Raw genomic sequence first — 21,894 nt, forward strand, 5'->3', positions numbered from 1 at the left:
ATCATATTTTGTTTCCTTTGTGCATTAAGGCACTTTTTATTCAACATTGAACAAGTGCACTATGTGATGATATTGTTAAACAAGTGTATGCATAAAATATGATACAACTATCTCACAAAAAAAATCAAACATGTCACTTCATTTCATACATTCATCTAATAAAAAATAGAGATCAATTTTTTTTTTCTTTCTGAAGATGCATAATGGTTTAGGCAGCAAAATCTGCACTAGATTTGGGAATCCACCAAGATCAGCTTTGTTGGGTGAAAGGCACTAAGATTTATGTTGCATTGTTGAAACCTCGACCTTTAAACAAACAAATCCTGTATTGAAGTAATGGCTCTTGCCTGGAATGAACAAACCTGACTTAATATCAGCCACATCACAGCTGAAAACAAAAATCACAACACCAATACACACTGAAAAAGGCAATTTCCCCAGTACAAAAATGTACCATTGGTTACAACTTTGGAGAATCCAGGATCATGACAACTGCAGATGCAGAACTCTCTGCAAGATGAAATTTAGACAAAACTTTTCATTTTTAATGCAACAACAATACAAAGTTTTGCAGACTGTAATCTTTCAGAAACATATTTAGATGGGTCAGCTTCTTCTCTCTTTTTATTCTATTTTTTTGGTTATAAATAAATTAAATAATGCTGCCACTGCTCATGTGACTAAACAGGGGGAAAAGCACTTACCTATAAATATGCAAAAACTTCTGGCATTTGCAGGGTTATGCAGCAAGCCAAAGAAGCCTAAAAGCAAAATTGTACTCATTTGCTGCAATAGGGTTTTAGGGCTTCTCCTACACGCATGAAGCAACACAGACTGATTTTTTTTTTTCTCTTTATTTAACAAAAATGCAATGAAAATTCCTTTTTTTTTTTCTGAAAAAAATATTTTAAAAAATTTAATGTTTACATAAAATAATATGCTGTATATTGGCATGCAAGTCTGGTTTTCTTTTTCGAGTTTTTTAACTTTATACACAAGACAAACTGCTTTCCGATTGGCTACAAAGTGCTTTTTTTCCCAGCTTGCAGAGAGGTTTCCTTTAAAGATGGATATGTATCAGACTAAACAGATACAAACTAGAGGGAAAAACACAACATAAATATGTATCAGACTAAGAAATAATATCTCAACTTTCAACAAACAACTATCATATTTCAACAAAACATATTTTAAAATGTGTTAATCTTTCCTCGATGCCTCTTGTTAACCTTTTTCTTTGGGGATAGTAGAGATTCTACCGTCTGCTTTGCATAGGAAATGATTGGTTCTTCCATAACATGCAACCTGCTCCTTAGTAATTCAAATCGAGGGGCTAAAAGTGATTTGGTTAACACATTTGCTACCCGGTGTTAGATGGAACATTTTGAAATGACAGAACTTTAGAAGTAACTTGTTCTTGAATATAATGCACATCTCAATGTGCTTAGTTCTTTCACGATAATTTTAATTGGAACCCATTGAAGCAACACTCGTATTTTCACACTAGATAATTTTCTTGCCAAACCAACTGATTTCTATTTCAGCGAAAAAAGTTCTCAGCCATGCAATTTCAGTAGATTTCTGGCTCAGTGCTTCGTATTCTGATTCAGTGAAGGAGAGAGCTACTACCTTCTACTTCTTTGAACTCCATTAAATTAGAATGTCAAGGTCAACACTGGTAGACTTCTTGTCATCTAAATTCCTAGCCCAATCGGTGTTAGAAAAAGCTTCTAGTTTCAGCAAATAAGATTGTATTAAATATTAAACCAAAATGCAAAGTACCTTTAATGTATCTAAATACCCTTTTTAGTGCTTGTCACAGTAATTGTGTTGGTTTTTTGAGAAATGACTCAATTTATTTACTGAGTATGAAAGATCTGGCCTTGTGAGTGTGATATATTGTAGATCCCATAATGTTCTTCAATACAAAGTAGGATTGTCAAATAATACGTTGTCACAGGTGCAATAGTATGCCTATTGTCATTGGTATAGAAAAAGCATTGTGGTTTTGCATATCGGTTTTAACCAATAGCTCATTTGCATATTTAGCTTGATAGAGATGTAACACTGTTACCCTAGAAAGTAGCTCAACTCACCCAAATCTTTGAGAGAAAACTGAGTGTTTAAATTAGACACTAATGTCTTAATATAATTAGAATCTATACCAGCAAGGAGTATGCCATCCACATAGATGAGTTCATATACAACAACTCTATCCTTCTCAAATATGAACAAGATTGACTGAGCTATGGAATTAACAAACCCTTTGTCCAGTAAGGTTTTCTTCCGCTTCTCATATTATGCTTGAGAGCTTGTTTTAGGCCACACAAAATGTTTTGCAGTTGACACACAAAATTTTTATGTAAAGAGCCTACAAAACCCTGAGGTTGAGTCATGTAAACTTCTTCCTGAAGATCTCCACTTAAAAATACATTGTTAAAATCAATCTAGTGCACATTCTATTTAAGGAGACCATAAGAGTAAGCAACTTTTATGATTATAGACTTGACTATTGGACTAAAAATTTCGAAATAGTCAACACCAAGAGTCTATTGAAAATCCTTGGCTACCAACCTAGCCTTTAACTTGTGTAGAGAGCCATTAGCACTCAATTTTTCCCTTAAACACTCATTTATGGTCAACAACATTCTGTGTACAAGAGGCTGGTTCTAAGGTTTGAGTTTTATTTCTTATTAGGGCATCAAATTCTTCTTGCATACTGAAACCATGAAGGATGCGCAATAGCTTCAAAAGTATTTTTGGATTTTGTAATGGTTGCTTCTACAACATATAACATTGGTTAAGGTAAACTCCAAGTTTTCAGCCTGCTTAGCATAGGATGGATAAAACAAGCGAGAGCAAAAATAGGCTGATTTTCAGTAACATCGGCAGACCTGTTACACTAGGAAGCAAGCACCACTTCAGGATAGACAATGGTAAAGGTATTTGTTTTCAATTTTTTTTTTTTTTTTATAAAACATAAAGAATGTTGCCGGGTGGGGTGGGGGACCTGAAAACAAATAGAATTTAGAAGAAAAAGAGAGAGAGAGAGAAAGGCAGTTCATGCGTATTTTTAAGCATGCAATTGTTCTCTTTCTGTCTTTATGGGATCACGCAATTGCAGAGAGAAAGACAGAGTGATGAGATCAGAGTCTTCAAATCTTAATTATTATTTTAACTCTCTCCTTTCTCCATCTCATTTTTATAATCATAAATCTTCTGCTGCATTGTCATTATTCTATTTATATTTAAGCAGTGACAATAAAAAATAAACTTCACCCCTACTTACATTCTTGCTTTCTCTTCTTGTTGTTTCATGGCTTGCATATTAAAATAAATTCAATGCATGATAATATATATTATCTCCAGGATAGTTTAATTGACAAAAGAAGAGATTTTATATATAAAAAAATATAGATTCAAGTCACTTCTGACAACAAATCAAGATTAAACATAAAACTTTTCACCTAAAATCACAGTTAAGTATTATTTATTAAGAAAATTAAATAATATTATGTGGGGGTTAATCCAAATAATAAGAAGTTGTTAATTGGTCTAGCAAGAATTCAATGGGGTGATAGAAAAGATGGTTTGGTAATTTCATGGATCTTCAAATGAAAGTGAGAGATGAATGGTGAAACATTTTAACTGTCATCTCTCTAAAGTTGTATTCTTTATTAGTCACCTTTCTCTTTCAGCTGGATGGCCATTCCCGTTTTGCATGGATTTGAGTTGAGAATAAAGAGCATGGAGATTACAATCACACTAAACTCCAAGAAAATAAAAATAAAGACATCTTTAAGCAATATTCCCCAACTATTATTTACTTTTATTTATGATCTCATCCTATTTATAATCAAGACAAGTGGATCGAAATCTTAAAAGAAGTTAGAAATTTATTCTCTTATGGTCCCTTTTTTTGTAAACATTTACATCAAATTCCAAACTTCAAGAAATTGGTCAACCCCATGTGTATCTCTTTATCTTCAATTTCTTATCAATATCTAAAGAATTTTGGAATTACAAGAAACTCTAAAATTTCATTTTAATTCAAACAAAAAAATTGATAATTACTTGTATATTCATTCTCAAATGCAAAAGTTTGCATATTAATAATACTAGTAGAAAACAATATAAAATTTGGAGAGTTGTATTTATTTTTTCTTTTAATATTTATTGTTTTTATTTTTTAAATGCAAATGGTCCAACACTTGAAATTTCCCACAAATATATATTCTTTTCTTTCTTTATTAGTTATATACTAGAACAAAATCCTTCAAATATAAGCAAAGAATAATACAACTAATGCACTTAAAATATTCTCTTTTTGATATAAACTCCAAAAGTATGTTCTTTTTCTTTTTCACACCCTTCAAAATTTAGCAAAATGGATATAATTTAACATTAAAAAAATGCTTTGAAAGTTAAATACAGTACACCTTTTACATATGAATTTCTTTAATGAAGGGTTCTTATGCTGACCTCCCTATAAAGGGCTTTGATAAATTATGTATAACTTCAATTAAAAATTTTATCTATTTTCAAAATTAGAAGAATACATAATTATTTATAAAATTAAAAAAAAAAGTTGTTCTCAAATTGTGTTTAATAGCCACATATGCAGACTAATTTTTTTGGTTTCTTTTCCTAGAGAAAAAAATATATAATAAACATTTTCCCTTTCCTTATCATAAGCAAATATCTTTTCAAACCCTAAATCAATTTGCTTCCTATCCAACTTTTTTTCACATAATTTTATTATAATTTCTCTATAATATATATACCAAATTCTCTAGATGATGAAGAAGTAAGCAAAGAAGAGAGAGAGTTGCAGATACTAACGGATTTGCAAAAGAAAAGGTTCGTTTTCAATCTTTTGCTTTGAATCTCATGCTTTGGAGAATGTTCTTTTGAATGGGTGAATGAATAAATAAATTAATTTATATTTTAATTTATTTATTCGTATGTGTGTGACCTGCAGGGCTTTTGAGGCTTTGGTTGTAAAACAAGACAAAAAAATTTTAAAGTGGTGGTGCCAATGTTCCCAACGGCCATCTCTTAATTGTCTTTGCTTTTTGTTTCAAAAATTTAAAAGGAAGAAAATGAAAATTCTGTAGATCATGATGAGGGAGAGGGTCCCAAGCCTGAAAGCCATCACACTCTAACCAATGTCAATTAAAATTTATTTATTTTGCTCTATCATTCCTGAAATTGACTTGCCTAAGCTCTGATTTTTGAAGTGACACCAGCACTCGTTCTCATGGATTTTATAATTACAAAATGGGTTGGTTTTATTATATTATTTTCTCTAAAATAATATTACAAATTGGATTTTATTATAATATTACAAAATGGTATATCTTCTAAAATAATTATTCAAACAGAACATAATTTTGAAAATATAAATATATATTTAATACATTACACATGATACACATGGAAAAATTAAATACAGAAGAGCTCATGCCCGTGACAAAACTCTAGATTTCTCTTGCATAATATATTTACATTAGTTGGGTGCATGTGTTCAATTGTATTTTGATGCTAATATCATTAACCCACAACGCCATTTCAAATGTATATATATATGCACAGTGTAGAACAGGAAATCTGAAATTAAAATGCAAAGATTTAAAAAAATAAAAGAAAGAAAATGTTGCAGAAAAGTGGCGATGAACTATGTGAAAATATACTTGATGACTGACAAAAATACTCGATGACTTCATGAATTTGCTTTCATCATATGAAACCATATGCAGTGTTTCATATTTGCTTGGCATTTCAACCATCTGCCTCACTTTTTCTGTACATTTTATTTATGTAGATGTAGATCAATAACACAGCATCTAGATATATCTATTAGATTTTTAGTTTTTTTTTTTTTCAATTTATTTAATTTCCTTTTAGATATATGACATGTATTATTCTGTGTTCATGGCATGGCAGTTAATAGTTATTTTTTAATATATTCATTAGATTAATAACTAACAAATTTACATGACAAATTTGTGTTACAATATATCGAGTAATTTGTATAAAGATATGATGATATATAGAAAAGCAGTACACGGGATATTCTAGGAAAGCATTTATGAATTTTTATCCGGTTTATCAATAGTGTAGAATTGAGCATCCAGTTTGTGAAAACAATAAATATATAATGTCTAGTCAATATTGAATTCTGTAAAAGATGAGATATAAGCTAAAGAGAGGGAATGCCGGGTGTGAAAGCATTTAAGAATTGGGAGCCAGCCATGAGTGTAACCTTGTTTCAAAACCTAACAATAATGATGGCGATCTATCTATCTATGTATATTAAAAGAAATTAATATATACATAGTTGTTAAGAAATTCAGAAGAAAGAAAATTAGTATCATCATCTCAATTCATACGCGGAGAATGAGAAGGGTGAAAAAGAAAAAGTAAGAGAATTAACGAATATATATGAAGTTAGCAAGAATGCCACTTTCATTGGTCGTGGTCACTACATTTTGGCAATCCCAATTTTAGTTAGAAAACCCATGTTGAGTACTTGCCAAACAAACCCTAATTAAGCCTTCAATTTGGAAAGTGAACTCATCATTATTTTCTCAAAATATAAGAAGAATGTACATATGCAAAGTAGGGTATTGGGTTTTTTTAAAAAAAAAAATTGATTTTGAGTTGTTTATTTATGTTAAGCATACTAACAGAATCAGTATAATGAGGTTATGTAATAAAAGGGAAGCAATGGAGAGAGAGTTGATGGATATCAGAAGTTACGATTTATTTAAGTGAAATCGTATATACTATAATTATAAAATGGTATTGTTTTGATAACATATATTATAGATAAAAAATAGTTTTTTATTCATTCTAAACAAAGAGTGTTGTTTAGAATGTATTGGAATAATATCAAAAAAAAAAATAATAATAACACTGAAGTTGAGAATATCTTAACCCTAAAAGGCAAACTGCTGGTAATATCATGCCTTCTACCTAAACGGCAGTGACATACTATAATCATTCTTGTTACCAAGAAGAAACAGCAAAAATATCAGAAGTAATAACCAAAAGCTAGCCAAGATTTTTTTTTTTATTCGAAAGGAAATGATAAATGGAATTTAATTTGATTTGCAAATAGAACGAATGATTGGCATGTTAAAAAGGGAGGTTTGGTTTCCTAAGACAGAGCATGTGTAAAGAAGAGAGAAGCTGGTAGATGGGATTATTAGAGGAAAGTTCACAGTAACAAGGGACAACTTCTTGATGATGATGATTATTATTATAATAATATTTTTATTATATATATATATGTATATATCTTTTTTTTAAATATTTTTTGGTTGGTTATGGTGGCAAATAATCTAGTTGGAAAAAGGAAAGATTATTCTCTTATATATTCTCAATTATCTTTAAGAAAGCCATTTAACAAGATCAGCCTGAAGAGGGAATCAGATTTAGATAAGATGGGAAGGTATATTCTTATAAAAAGATAAAACATCTTTGCTACCATTTAATCAACAATTCATAATCATAAAAATCTTATGAAAATACTATAACAGGAGCTCTAGCTAGCTAGTTCACATTAATTCCTTTTTTTTTTATAATTATCATATTAATTTAGGTATATATATAAGATTAATATATAAAATGATGAAATTAATTAAGGTGATATGTTCTTGGATATGTGAGGGGATAAGACAATTGCATCACAATTCTCCAAGTTATGGAAGTCTTATCTTTTAAGCTTTCAAGGCAGCAAGGTTAAAGGCACACTCAAAGGCGCTGCAGAGAATTTGGGTTGGCAGTGATAGAGATAGCTGAAGGATAATGTGTAAAATTTTAATTAAATTTTGGCTTCTCCCTCTCAATTTCTTGAAAATTGTGATCAAGGTATTGTCATCACCACCATTTATACTTGTGGACCCTTTCGTTCAGTCACTATAATTAATCCTTTTGTCTTTCTCTTTTGAAAATTCATGCTTTCTTAACAAAAACCAATTTAAGATATATAATTGATTATATATTTACATATAAAAGAGGAAGAAGAAGATGTATATACGATTAACATGATTAAGGCAAATTTTAGAATAAATGTAAAAACTCTATGCAGAGATGCCTTCTGCTAAATTTTAGATTTTTTTTTGTCTGTTATTTTAGTTTATGAGAAGCCTCTATAAGGGGGTTTATTTTTTTATTTTTTATTTCAACAAGAGTTCTTTTAATATTAAATGATTTTTTGAGGGTTCATATAATAGCCCTAAATTTTTCTTTAGGAATGTGTTAAGAGAAAATTTTTCATACATAATATTTATAATGAAAATGAAAAGTTTGAATTAATTAAATGAGAATCAGAAATAACAAGACTTTATTAGTGTGCAGTTTCATGCAGCTTGTATATATTTTTATTGAATCTGAAAAGCAAAGAAAAAAAAAAGAAAGAAAAAGTGTGGTTAGGAAGAAGAAGAAGGAGAAGAAGAAGTAAGATAAAAACAAAAAACAAAAGATGGATAAAATAAAAGTCTCCAAATGTGGTCTGCATTGTGGAATAAAGGCATGGATAGTAAAGAATAAAGTGATTTCCACAATTATTTAATAAAGTCAGAATTTAATTGAAAAAATATTACTATTCTTTCTCCGTCTCTCTCTATGTAAAAAAAAAATTATGAAAAGAAAAACAAAATTTAATATTTTTACAATATTTGTTCAACATGGGCACATTGTTCTTTTTGTTTCTTGCTCTTTTTTCTCTTTTAATCATTGTTCTTCATAGTAAACTTATATAAGTATCAGAGACAATAATACTAAACAAGACTTGCTAGGGCTTATTTGAAACAAGAATATTATAATATTATAAGTTCTTTATTTTTTATTTATGTAAAAGCAATGAAATTAAAATCATTTATTTACCAAGTGAATCAATCTTTCACACTGTTTGGTTGGGAAAGTAGAACTATTCCTTCCCTTTTCTTTTCTTCTCTCTCTCTCTCTCTCTCTCTCTCTCTCTCTCTCTCCAGCCGTCCATGTGATGATCTGAGTATATCTAGGGAATTTTCCATCAAAGACTCAATATTTTATCTTAAAAAAATCACATCCCACAGATTTTAGACCTAACGATAGTACCCTGAAGACATATTTTTGTATTGAGCAATTTACAAGGACACACTTTAAATATGCAAAATAAGTATAGAGATGGGATATTATCATGTAATTAGATATTATTTTATCTTTAATTTAAAATTATCTAATCACGTAATAACATATTATCAATATACATATTTTGTATATTTAAAGTATATATATATATTTTATTATTTCTGTAATTTCTTTTTTGGATAAGTCTACATGCATGAAATGCACATCAACATAATAGTTTACAAGTGGTTGTCATTGTTAGTTTTCAAAAAATGGGGGAGTTGACTTAAACCAAACTTGAAGGATGTAAATGTAAATTCCTCTATTTTATATTTTTAAGGCTATTATATATTATAGAAATGCAGTTGCCTTAGTGTTCCAAAGGAACATCATTGTCACGTTGAGTAAACCTATTGATGATGAAACAACACACAGAGATGAATGCAGAAGTGTTGTCCAAAGATACTAAGTTTACAAGTTGAAATCTATGGAACACCCTTCTGCAAAACCATGATTATATTTTCCCTCATCAGTAAGACTGGTGCTTCAAGGAAAGAACCCACTACCCAATCTTTCTATTCTCAGCCAAAGACCTTATAATTACCATGCATCACTCCTCCCTCACCTCCCTTTCTTTCAAATTCATATTTATTTCTCTTTCTTTCTTCATAAATCAATGAGGGTTTTGAAGAATTCAAAAGCCCTAGATCTGGTGTACCTTTCACATGAGTAGTATGGCATCTCTTAACTCCACAATAAATTTCAAGCTTAACTATATAATCTTATTATTAATGCTAATTAAGAAGCATATGATCAAGTTGTTGAACAATTATTTGAGTCAGTTAAAATCACTTAATTCATGAAACCTGAGAGAGAGAGATAGAGAGAAATGACAATATCTTTGTCAACCATAAATATGGGCAAACAAGTCAACTCAAATATACATGAAAGGTTTGAACTTTAATGGCAGAAATTACAGAAATTAAGAGATTAAACTAATTTCCATTTAAACAACATTAATTTTGTTTTTTGTAATTCTTTTTTAGGCTGCCTCTTTTGTCCTCTCCACCGTCTGACACACTGCTCTCTCTACATGGAGTAAACTTGATTCCTGATAGTGCAAGTAAAGCAATCACCCCACTTTTTTTTTAATTTTAATTTCATTTGCTAAATAAATTAAATCTCAAATCTATTCACATTTGTAAATTAAAAATAAAAACAAAAACAAAAAAATTGCTTTCTCTCTCTCCTTTTTGAGCCCTCAACACTTCTATAAGCTCTTGTTAAGTGCTTGCCTCACTAGCAAAACCCACCTGCAAAACTCTCTCTCTCTCCTTTGTCTCCTCTTCTCTGTGTGAGCTCTTCTCCTAATTTCTTCCTCTTTTGCAACCTAATTTTCTTTTACTATTCAAGGTGTTTAAGTGTGCTTATTTCTTCAAGATTCACAAAGAGAATCAAGTTTATCATGATCAGAGTAATTTCCTTCATCTCCCTTTTGAGAAACCTTAGTTTCTTGCCTCTTCTAGTTTAGGGTTTCACATCTTTTGAGCTAGCAAGATGGCTTCTGTTTAGCCTCTCTTCTCTTTCAACTTCAAGAATGAGGTTTCTCTTCCAAGGTTTAGTTTCTTTACACTATTGCTAAATTTCCTTCTTCTTCTTCTTCTTCTCTTTCTAGGTCGACCTTGAAAGCTGAAAATGCATGAGTCATGGAGTGTATTCAAAGCCTAGGTGCACTGTTGATGATCACACCCCTCTAGCTTTTGTTTTTGCTTTGTCCTTTTGATCATCAAAAGGGGTTGCCTCTTGAATCCTTAACTGTCCAAGAACTGTTTCGCAACCCCCCTTGTCTTTTTTATATGCAATTTCTTGAGGTGGGTCATCTTGGTCAGTTCTTCTTCCTTTTTTTTTTTCAATTGTTCTTTTGGTGTATTTTATTATAATTACTGTTAATGTTCTAGAAATTTAAAGTTGTGTGGACAATTGTCAAGCTTTTGATTTAATCATCATTTAAACAAAAACAATCTTCCAATCCCAAACCCCCTCCCTCCCTTGTCTTTGTTCTTTCTTTCTCTCTCTCTTTTTTTCTCTTTTGGTCTCCAAATTAACCAACAAACAGGAAAGCAAGAGGGATATCTCGAAATGGAACTTTCAAGTCATGAAGAAGGAGAGATCCCAATTCCCTTAAATTCTACCTATGGTCATGGCCATCCCCACATGATCCATCATGACCATCATCATCACCATCATAATCACATCATCCCATCTTCAACACCACCGCCTCCACCTCCACCACCTCAAATCCCTTCAAGTAACAACAATGGTCCAATTTCCTCCCCCCTACAGGACCACCACCTACCCACCACCGCTACCTTCAAAAAGATAATCCGCTACAGAGAATGCCTCAAGAACCACGCAGCTGCCATGGGAGGCACCGCCACAGACGGCTGCGGCGAGTTCATGCCCAGTGGAGAAGAAGGCACCATCGAAGCCCTCAACTGCTCCGCCTGCAACTGCCACAGAAACTTCCACAGAAAAGAAATCGACGGTGAGCATTCAAACCACCCCTCTCCTTGTGATTGTTTCCACAATCCCCACCATCCCCATCATCACAATCTCAATAGAGTTGGAAGAAAATTAATTCTGGGCCATCATCATCAAAAGAATCTCTTGCCTCCGGAGGCGCTTGGATACCCTACAGGAACTCTCATATCTTCCAGGCCTCAACAGATGATAATGTCCTACAACATGGGGTCACTGCCATCAGAATCGGACGAGCAGGAGGAGGGCGGAGGCGGGGTTATGGCGAGGCCAATGCAGATGGTGAAGAAAAGACACAGAACAAAGTTTTCTCAGGATCAAAAGGAGAAAATGCTCAACTTTGCCGAGAAAGTCGGGTGGAAAATTCAGAAACAAGAAGAAAGTGTGGTGCAACAGTTCTGCCAAGAAATTGGAGTGAAGAGAAGAGTCCTCAAAGTGTGGATGCACAACAACAAGCACAACCTCGCCAAGAAGAACAACGTCAACAACAACAACAATAATAATCACCATCATTCTCCTGCAGCTCCAACTTCAAGTGCTTAATTGATAAAGATCAACTGATCAATCTAATTATTAATTAGGGTTTAACCCTACTTTATTAGTAGCTTAAAAAATTTGCTTACACTTTTAATTTTTGTTTTTGTTTTTGCGCGTTGTATTTTCTGTTTTTGTGTCTTTAAGAAATTTACAATAATATTTGGTTGCTAATTTAGGTAGATCTTCGACAATCCATTGAATCCTGTAGAAATGGATTGCTTGATCAACTTTATTTGTTGTTTCGAGTACCCAGATGTATTATTATTATTATTATTATTATTATGAATTAATGTCTCAATTTTATTGAACATTGATCTTCATGGTGTAATTTAATTTCTCTTCTTAATTCCTTGCTTCATATTATGTATACATTACTATACTATGAATATTCAAAGTTTTATTCTTTCCTGTGGAATTGGTAGATTTAATTCACTTTATTTAACGTTAAATTATGAATCTGAGATCTAATATTTTTTTTTATATTTTAAACTATGTTTGATATAATATTTTAAATTAATATTTTTAGAATATTGTGAAAATGATTATCAAATATATTTTCATAAATTTTGTCGTATCCATGTTTTCAAAAAAAATATATATATATGTATAAATGAGAATAAAATTTAATTTTCACCAATTGAGGTGAGATATTATTGTACATTGTATATTCTTATTTCACAAAAGGTTCGATTGATCGAGGAGGAAGACAAGACTGACTGTACGTCCCTTCTCATAGTATTCAAAGCCTCAAAGGTTGGCTGTTGGGAAGAGGACACCATATTTATTCTACTACTATTTTACCTGTTTACTGTTCTTCAAGTGTTATATTTTAATTTATTTAATTTTAGTAATTTTTCTAAGTATATAATTAAACAGTGCTCCTGAAAAAGGTTTTATTTTTTATTTTTTGGCTTAACCACTAAAAGGTGAATGTCAGTCGGTGAATTTAGTAATGTAATATACTTGTTCATCCATGCATTTTATATAATATTTATTCAACTTTCCGATGGGATGTTCTTTCACTGAAAACTAGAAGAAGAAATAATTAAATATAATTGCTTTACAAAATTAAGTGAAAATTAATCTGAATTTACTAACTGAAGTTAAAGATTTGCCTGCCTGCCTGCCTGCCTGACTGACTTCATCACGCCCTTTCAATTATTAATAACACACAGCAAACTTATCTTGCCAGAATTAATGATTTTGTTAAGTAATAGAACAATACAAGATTATTTTAATTTTTCCATAAATTACATGATTATTTAGTAGTAATTATAGATCAATTTCATTCTTCCATAAGCTGGCTAATAAAAACACTAATTTAATTTACCATTTTGAATTCAAAATAAAATATTATATGTATTTTATCTTTTATGAATTTTTCAAATATGAGAATGATCCTTATATTTTCAATTAATTATCTTAATATTATAATTATGTAAACAAGAAATTTAATTTTTTATCATTCAATACATTTTAATAGATACGATAAAAATATTTCGTAGATTTTTAAAATTTTTTAACTCAGTTGATTTGATAAAAAAGAAAACTTCAACCCATGATGTTGTGAATTGAGTAACCAATCAAAATAAATTACGTGAAGCCAGGAGTCGTCATTTAAGGGGTGTATTAAATTGGGAAGCATGATGCTCCAAATGATAATAAATAGAGACAGGGTGAGAAATTTAATGGTGGCATTCAAAAGACCCCACTTTTTGTTTTGATTAATTACCAAATTGTTGATAATAAATTTATAAAAACATTCAAACAATTTCTCTATGTATCTACAGCTGGATGAATGTTAACGGATCATAAGATTATTACCAGAGAAGAGGGGGGCCATCCATCAACATCAGTTTCAGAGAAACTTGCAACCAACTCAAGGGACTACTGAGTTTGAAGAATAACACATTTCAGTTAAACATTGGTGGTCAATTTTCTTTCACTGTGGGCAATCTTTTAACTCATCAAGTTTTGTCAGTACAACTTTGTCACTAAATATTTTTATGAGAAATTAAAAGATATTTTATTTTTCAAAAGAATAAAAGGCGATAATATTTGGTTCTAGAATATAATAATATATAGATCATAGGATAAAAAAAGAGGCATTAAAAATACTATTGAAAGATTTCTTCTTCGTCTTTGACAGAAGACAACCAGCTATGCAAGAAAGAGAAACTGAAAGAGAGATAAAAGGGTAAGAGAGGATTGTCAATAGCCGAAGAAGGAGAAATCAACATACAAGGAAGAAGAACAAACCTTAGAGGGTTTTTATCACTTTTCAAACTTTTGATTAAGAAAAAATATATAAATTTTTTAAATATAAAAAAAAAATATGATAAATTTTTAATTTTTTAGTAAATAACAGTCTTATCCCTAACTTTAACTGAAATTTTTAACAAAAATTTCATTATGGATGAGTGTTTGGATTTTTAAAAATTAGATGGTGAAAATTTAAGATTTCACTATACCTGGGATATGACATAGTCCTTTGGCCAAAGAGAAATAGAAAAATATGAAACCATGAAAGCAAAATGCATAGGTCTACCTTCTGCCTTTCAGAAGGAAAGAGGAAGGGAAGGGAAATGCAGCAATTTTGCATAAATTGAAAACACTCAACACACGTGCACAATAACAGATGCATGTAAACATTAAGCAGTAAGCAGGCAGGCAAGCAGGCAGGCAGGCATGCAAAGACGCACATGCAGTTGCACAATCACACTGTCAAAAGCCCTCTCACCCGACACAGACTTTGATTGATTGACATCAATAAAGCTGCAAATCAACACAGCACTTCATTACCCCCTTCCAGGCTTTGGCTTCTGTGCATTGCCAATCTTGGCATGCTGTCAACTGCTTTTGCAATAAGAGACCAAGCTTTTCACTAGTAAAGAAACTTGATATTTACCTCTGCAGCGTTGTGTTGAGAAGTGGAGAAATTTTTGATACAAAAATGGGTTTCAAATATGGTAAAATAAACTTAAGAGAAAAGGAAAACGAAAAGACATTTGGAAACCCAGAAATGAAAGTAGTTCCTATGTATATTACACCATGCAACTTTATGCAAATGGTTAATTTCTTTCACTCAGGTAGTGGAGTTCGTGCACAACGGAGTGTTTTGTGAATGTTTCGGATTATGCCTCAGGCTTGACAAGATTCATGGTTTCCACGGTATCAATGGCGATCTCTTGTTCACCTGTATGTTTTCAGGATTGGTTGTAGATGTAAATCTCTTTGGCAAGTTTAACAGCTGACCTTGAATGGTGATAGAGATAGAGCATGTTAACCAGGGAATACAATTCTTGCTCGGCCAGGATTCAGAAGTGAATCAGACATTCTCCAACCCTACACGAAAATAAAGAGAAATAATTACATTGATAGACCACCAAAGACCATTGAAATATATTATTCTTGTGTTTTAAATGACACTGATATTCAAACAAAGCATTTGCCATATGGGATTCAAATTCAATTGGAATTCAGCTCAGTGCATGCTGAGATTGCTTATCTAAAATGTTACAAGAAGAAAAGAAAAAAACAGTTTTTTTTGTAAGAACCGAGCATTTGAAAATTCTTCTCATATAAAAAATGACCCAAATCCTAGCATAACCGAACAATCCACAGCCAAAGGATAAAATATGAACAGACTCAAATTTTTTCTCTAAAAATTTAGATTTTTCAATAGCTTACCTGTTCTGCAGCTTTCCTCTTGAAAAGCCCATATGCTATTGAGACTGTCTTACATGATTCTGAAATGCGAGCCTCAAGATCAGCAGTTGTGTGCATTAGTCTTGAATGATCAGATTCCTGTTCCTTCCAGGATGACGATTGAGAATTATTTTCAAAATTTATGAAATGCAAAAGCACATGAGCCTGAAACACAAGGTAAATTACAAATTATGCACATATGTAAGAGGAATAAACATTTTAACCTGGTGTAACAAGTATGTAACACAAAAGTCTAAATCTTACATGAAATGCTGCTTTTAGAATGTCATCTGACTTTGCCTGATCCTTGAGCAATGCATATACTTTACCTTTTGAAGGATTATATGTTACTACATATCTCTCTTTCTGTGATATTAAAAAAAAGAAGGAAATATTCATTACATACAAGACAAATACTGAGGCAAAATTATATTTAACAAGAGAAAATATTTCATGCTTGTGTCATACCTCAAATAGAGGCTCTATGGAAAGATATGCACCTGGGTCTTGGAACGCATCTTTAAATCTTGATCCTGCCAAACAGCAGAAACACACTTTAGGTTGAAGACAGGTAGAAGAAAACCATAGCAGTGGACTTATGAATGAGTAAACATTTATTAGTCTACAATCTCATGCACTTACCAAGAACAACAGGTCTACCCTTTAACCAGGGAAAACTGAATATATCTTCCTGCAAATTCCCCTCTTGTAATGAGGGAACTCGCCCTGAAATTGGATATAGAACACAGTTAAGTCTCTACATAATGAAAAGTGAACTCAAACTTATAGGGAGAACTTCATGTAACAAAATAATCATTGACATTGGATTGGAAATGAAAATTAATGAGATTGGTCCATTATGCATAAGACTAGTCCTAACCTGTCTTGAGGAAGGAATCTACAGCCACAGAAAATCTTGCCCGGTTTAATGTGTGCAACACTACAGATTTAACCTGACAGAAAAATTAAGCAAGGCAATTAGCACAATCAAAAACTTCCACAACAGAAGAGATAACAAAACTACATCAGTATTAGTACAAAAGCAAACCTCTTTGTAGGAGCTTAAAACATATCCACTAGAAAGAAGTGCAAATGTAGCTATCAGAGAGGGATTTCTTTTTGAGATAATTATGCTCAAACCGGTTCCCAGCTACAGAAACAAACAGAGCAGCACATTAACCTCAAGCAAAAACTCATAAATTATGGAACAAAAATGTATTAAAAAAATAAGGCCGGATGTGATCCAGCTAGGTATTTGAAAGGTTCATGTCTGAATAATAATATCTGAGCATGCAGTGTTATATGACAATGTATACCTAAAGACATAAGCTCGTATTGGGCTTAGTCCACTCTATTTCTACCTGTACGTGCAACATAACTACACAGAATATCCATCAAGATACATGTGCACAATTCCAACAAAGTGTATATTGAGCTGCCGGTTACCACTTGCAACAGCTATCTATACCTCAGATTGGAATGGGTTGTGCAAAAAGTAAAGACCAGAACAGCACAGTTTGTCTTATACAGTAAAATAAACAATACAAAATCAAATTTTGTTCAGTCTGATCCATCATGCGAAGCATGACACCCTTCACCTCCCCACACCCCACCCAAAACAATGTAATTAAAATGATAGCTTTTCAAGTTAAAAAGCTATTCAAATACAATGATTTCATATCCATGGTTTTATGTCATTTCAGATAATCAATGAATTACTTAAAATATCTTAAAGTTAAACATTACAGTGGACTCATACAGAAAAGTCTATATTCACCCAAAACCCTTCATTTCTTTACATACTACAATTTACTCTTATTTTCACCTTCATGCACCACACCGTTCTAATTTTGATATAGGTCAAGCATAAACACCATTTTTCCTCATATAATTAAAAAAAAAAAAACAATTTCAGGGTTCATGCCAATATCCCTACCGACACGATCGCAAATTATTTAAACCACCTAAGAAATATTATTAAGCGTAAAAATGTTTAGGTTCTAACTCTTAAGTAACAAATTCTTGATTCACAAACTTTATTTGCAGTTTTAGTTTCAGAAGGCCAAAAGAGCAAAAATAATTCAATTAACAAAAATCATTCACACATAATAATACAGCTTCTATTCTAGAGAAAACAAAATTTTAGTATGAAGTGCATACCAGATCTGCAATATTTCCAACACATTCTCCTTTAGCAGTGACATCCCCAATATTTTCCCCTTTAGCAAAGGCTTTGTAAATTGGTGTACGTGTTGATGTGGATGTCACAGCTGCCACATTCTGTAAGCAAACAATGAGTAAGAAGCAGTAAATTTGACTCACCATCGAATATATGATGTAAAAAGACCATGTACCTTTGCAACATTAGCAGCACAAGCCAAAGGAAGAAATAGATGAGGCACAGCTGCAGTTACCAATTCTACCCCAGCACCCAACTCCATAAGAAGATCACCAGCAAACCGAAGCTAGAATAAATATTGACGTTAGAAAATTTATTGGAAAAATAACAAGCAAAATTTAGTATGACAAGAAACAATCTTACCTGTTTCAAATCATAATCAAATTTCTTTCCTTGTCGGGCAAAAATCATTTTTCCAATTCGGCCAGCACCATCCTGCAATAATGACATAACTTTGATTCCAAAAATATTTTTTGATGTTCACCTTTTTTGAAAACAAAGGCTATCTTGGAATATGATAAGCTTGTAAAGAAACAAAGATAGGAAGACATTAAAGAGCAGTCAATGGAGAACACCACATAATGGGGAAAAGGCCCCAACTAGGGTTAGGGCCTCAATAAGGTCCCACTGCATGTCAGATAAAAGTGACTTGACTATAGAACAGAACCAAGATAGAATGCTTTCTGTGATCTTTTTCCTGGATTTACAAACTTCCGCCTATGCATAATGCTTCTGTTACTAATGCAGCAGCTTCCATCTTCCCATCGGGAGTGAAATCTCAAGTTTAGAAATATTGCAGATCTTCTATGCATGTCCTGATGACATTCTTCAGATTATAAGTCGCAAGATGTGCCTATATCCTAATTGGTGCATTATGTGTGAAAAGCAGGCTGAACTTAGACCACCTGTATATGCAATGCTATATGAATACACAGTCGAGGATTAATCTTGTTTCTCCCTCTAATCAATATTAGGCTACTCTTTTTTGTTGTATTTTATCCTCCCAAAAAAGAAAGGAAAAAAATAAATTTGATGGGTAATAAAAAGAGTTAAAGAGTTTTATGGGGCTGTTCTATTATAGATATCTTTTGGATCATCTGGACAGAAAAAGTAGATAATTTTTTAAGACAAATGCAGATGAGTTTAAGTTTTCATGCGACAGCATAGTTTCAAGCTTCTCTTTGGGCTTTTATATCATCTAAACTTTGAGATGTGCCTCTTTTTTTTTGTTTATCTATTCTTTGCAATTGCGAGGCAGCAAATTAATTCATTAAAGTTATTTCCTCGTAGTGTTTTTGCTGATGTCAGGACTCTTAGGTGATTTCCTCATCTCTTTATTTTGAGCTTTTCTTTTTTTATTTTCCTAATCTATACATTTATAGATATCCAAAAGACAATTTGTTCACTGCTTTGTAAATCCCTCTTCAGTCGATTTAAGATTTCTTGAGTTACTTATCAAATAAAAGAAAAGGAAAAAGTAGAACTGAAGGCAATATGCAATATAGTGAAATGATAGAATTGCATAAGTGGCAGTAGCACAGGCGATCTTATGATGTATTTTCTAACAGCAGTAGCACAAGTCTAGCAAAGTTGTGTCTTCCTACAAATAAAAGTTAGTTCAGTTCTTACATAAGATATCAAAGTGGTTACTGAAAATGCTGAAGTTACATACCTTGATAATCCAATTAATAGCAACAGCCCCAGGAGTGGCTTTATTTCTAGAGACCCCAACAGAACTCAAAAGGGTTTGAGTAGTGAAAACACCAATTGCTCCACCAAAGAAGTGCTACAATCAAATATGACAAAAGTTGATTTAGCAATTTTGATAGGACCAAAATAGTCACTATCCACATGCAAGAATTATCATCATCATAAGAGCCTTAACACAGTCTAAAATTTGAGGGGAAAAAAAAACTTCTCCAACCCTTCCAACTCGCTACTATTGTTCATAAAAATAAATAATACCTTTAAAGCCCTCCATTTCATGTATGGCACATAAGAAGGGGTGACACTATCAGGGAAACCATCCGGTACCACATAAGATCTTATGAATGACATCAATTCCTGCACAACAAATTCAATAGATAAACTTAAGCAAAACACAACTTGATTCATAAGCAAGGACTACTAAGCTAAATGCAATGACGCAAAATCAATTATTAATAGTTCATATCATCTGTTCAAAGAGGAACTAATAAGCTAAAGGCAATGACGCAAAATCAATTACTAATAATTCATATCATCTGTTCAAAGAGGAACTAATATTTTGCTGGCCTAATAACCCAAAAACATTATTGAGCTCACGGCATTCTTTCTTACTAGTACCATAACATAATGGCACAACAGGGTTACAATAGTTACCAATCTCATAAACTTAACCGCCAAGCTGAAAAGCACAGTACCAATCCGTGTTAATCCTACTGTCTATATCAGCTAGTAAAATTATCATGCACAGTAACAGCAAGGAGGTGACCTCGGCAGGAGCTTGAGGACTCTGCAAAGAAACAGCACGAAAAGAATTCCTCTTAAACTTTCCAGCACCATCTTTCTCCGCCACGTAGTTCCATCTCCGACCGTCGATTTCCTCTGCGCAGATCAACCTCAAGCTCGACTCAACAAACTGCGGTCGTTCCACCAATCCAAACGACCTCGCATCATCCACAACCACGGCCGCCTCGCCGATTGGCGCACTCGACGTCGCCAGATTCGCGCTGATTCGCATCGTCTCGCGCACGAGAAGGCGCGCGTCCTGCACCACTGCCGCCGCCGGAGCCGAGTTCGGCGACCGCTTGAGCTTGATTGGCGGAGTCGTCATTGATTAGAATAACAATAATAATCAAAGAATGTGATAGAGATTTTGCTATTATTATTGCTTTGAATTTTTCATATGAGAAAAGCATGTAAAATGAAGGGGAATTTAAAGGGGGATTGGGCCTCGGCAATAACGAAAATGGAGACTAAGAACTAAGAAAAGGGAGCGAGGGGGCATAAAAGAGACAGGTGGCGGGTGGGTACCCTACACGGAGCTACCGAGGGAGAAAACAAGAGAAGAACAGTTTGGGGCTTTAATTTAATTTCTGGGGGAAAAGAAGTATATCCCACCCAAATTTTATCTTACTCTAAAAATAATACCCATAGTTGAAAAAAAATTTAAACATCTACCTATAGACTAACTGTTGTCCAAATTTTTAATTAAAGATAAAAGTAAAATATTTATTTTATCTATAAACCCTAAAACTTTAAAATTTATATCATTTTCGCCTCCAAATTTTTAAAACTAATACTTCAATTCATTCTTCAAAGTTTTAAAAGTTTAAATTTTACCTCTAGAGTTTATTTCTTTCTCCGACCACCATCATTCCGACTGACAGCCAACACCCATCTTCTAAATCCAGTTATGAAGGACAGTCATCTAGACTTTATCATTCTTTGTTGAATCTTCTTAATCTAGACAATGTTTCATCGTTTATACAACAAAAGGTCATTCATTGTCAAAGAAGATCTTCATTTCTTCCCAATCAACCAGTCGGTTCTCTAAACCATCAGAGATGAAACCTAAAAATGAAAAAAAAATGAATTTTTCAAAATTTAATCATGAGAGGTAAATTAAGTTTTTTATATTAAGGAAAAAAAATGATATAAATTTTTTAGGTTTAGGATTTGTGGGTAAAATAATAATTTTACTTCTACTTCAAACTAAAAATTTAGATAATAATTAACTCATAGGTGAATGTTTAGATTTTTCATCTTTTATAAGTATGATTTTAAATTTAAATTAAACTTTGGATAAAAATTGTTCTTTTCCCTTAATTATA

The 21,894-nt window shown here is 32.3% G+C and overlaps 2 protein-coding genes across 2 annotated transcripts; one reads left to right on the top strand and one right to left on the bottom strand.

Moving 5' to 3' along the window:
* Positions 1–10,422: 10,422 nt before the first annotated feature.
* On the top strand, positions 10,423–12,500 carry LOC123213353 (zinc-finger homeodomain protein 4-like). The gene has a single exon (XM_044632771.1). It carries the CDS (start codon positions 11,257–11,259, stop codon positions 12,196–12,198), a length of 942 nt encoding a protein of 313 aa, XP_044488706.1. The 5' UTR covers positions 10,423–11,256; the 3' UTR covers positions 12,199–12,500.
* A 2,570-nt stretch (positions 12,501–15,070) lies between these two features.
* LOC123214670 (protein root UVB sensitive 6) lies at positions 15,071–21,091 on the bottom strand. Its single transcript, XM_044634607.1, has 13 exons — positions 20,553–21,091; positions 20,045–20,143; positions 19,752–19,865; positions 18,443–18,514; positions 18,255–18,365; positions 18,061–18,180; positions 16,949–17,050; positions 16,781–16,853; positions 16,543–16,626; positions 16,369–16,433; positions 16,165–16,266; positions 15,883–16,065; positions 15,071–15,537 (listed from the first exon to the last, which is right to left on the bottom strand). Exons 1-13 carry the CDS (start codon positions 20,892–20,894, stop codon positions 15,475–15,477), a joined length of 1,530 nt encoding a protein of 509 aa, XP_044490542.1. The 5' UTR covers positions 20,895–21,091; the 3' UTR covers positions 15,071–15,474.
* Positions 21,092–21,894: the final 803 nt, after the last annotated feature.

Source organism: Mangifera indica, chromosome 4 (assembly GCF_011075055.1).
Source record: "Mangifera indica cultivar Alphonso chromosome 4, CATAS_Mindica_2.1, whole genome shotgun sequence".
Taxonomy (NCBI): domain Eukaryota; kingdom Viridiplantae; phylum Streptophyta; class Magnoliopsida; order Sapindales; family Anacardiaceae; genus Mangifera; species Mangifera indica.

What these genes read in the sequence shown, in the direction of transcription:
- LOC123213353 (XM_044632771.1), top strand. Translation starts at nt 11,257, where the DNA reads ATGGAACTTTCAAGTCATGAAGAAGGAGAGATCCCAATTCCCTTAAAT.
- LOC123214670 (XM_044634607.1), bottom strand. Translation starts at nt 20,894, where the DNA reads ATGACGACTCCGCCAATCAAGCTCAAGCGGTCGCCGAACTCGGCTCCG. An exon ending in GTGCTGCTAATGTTGCAAAG is followed by an intron (nt 18,181 to 18,254) that starts GTACATGGTCTT and finishes GTTTGCTTACAG; the next exon opens with AATGTGGCAGCTGTGACATC. An exon ending in TTCTAAAAGCAGCATTTCAT is followed by an intron (nt 16,066 to 16,164) that starts GTAAGATTTAGA and finishes CTTGTGTTTCAG; the next exon opens with GCTCATGTGCTTTTGCATTT.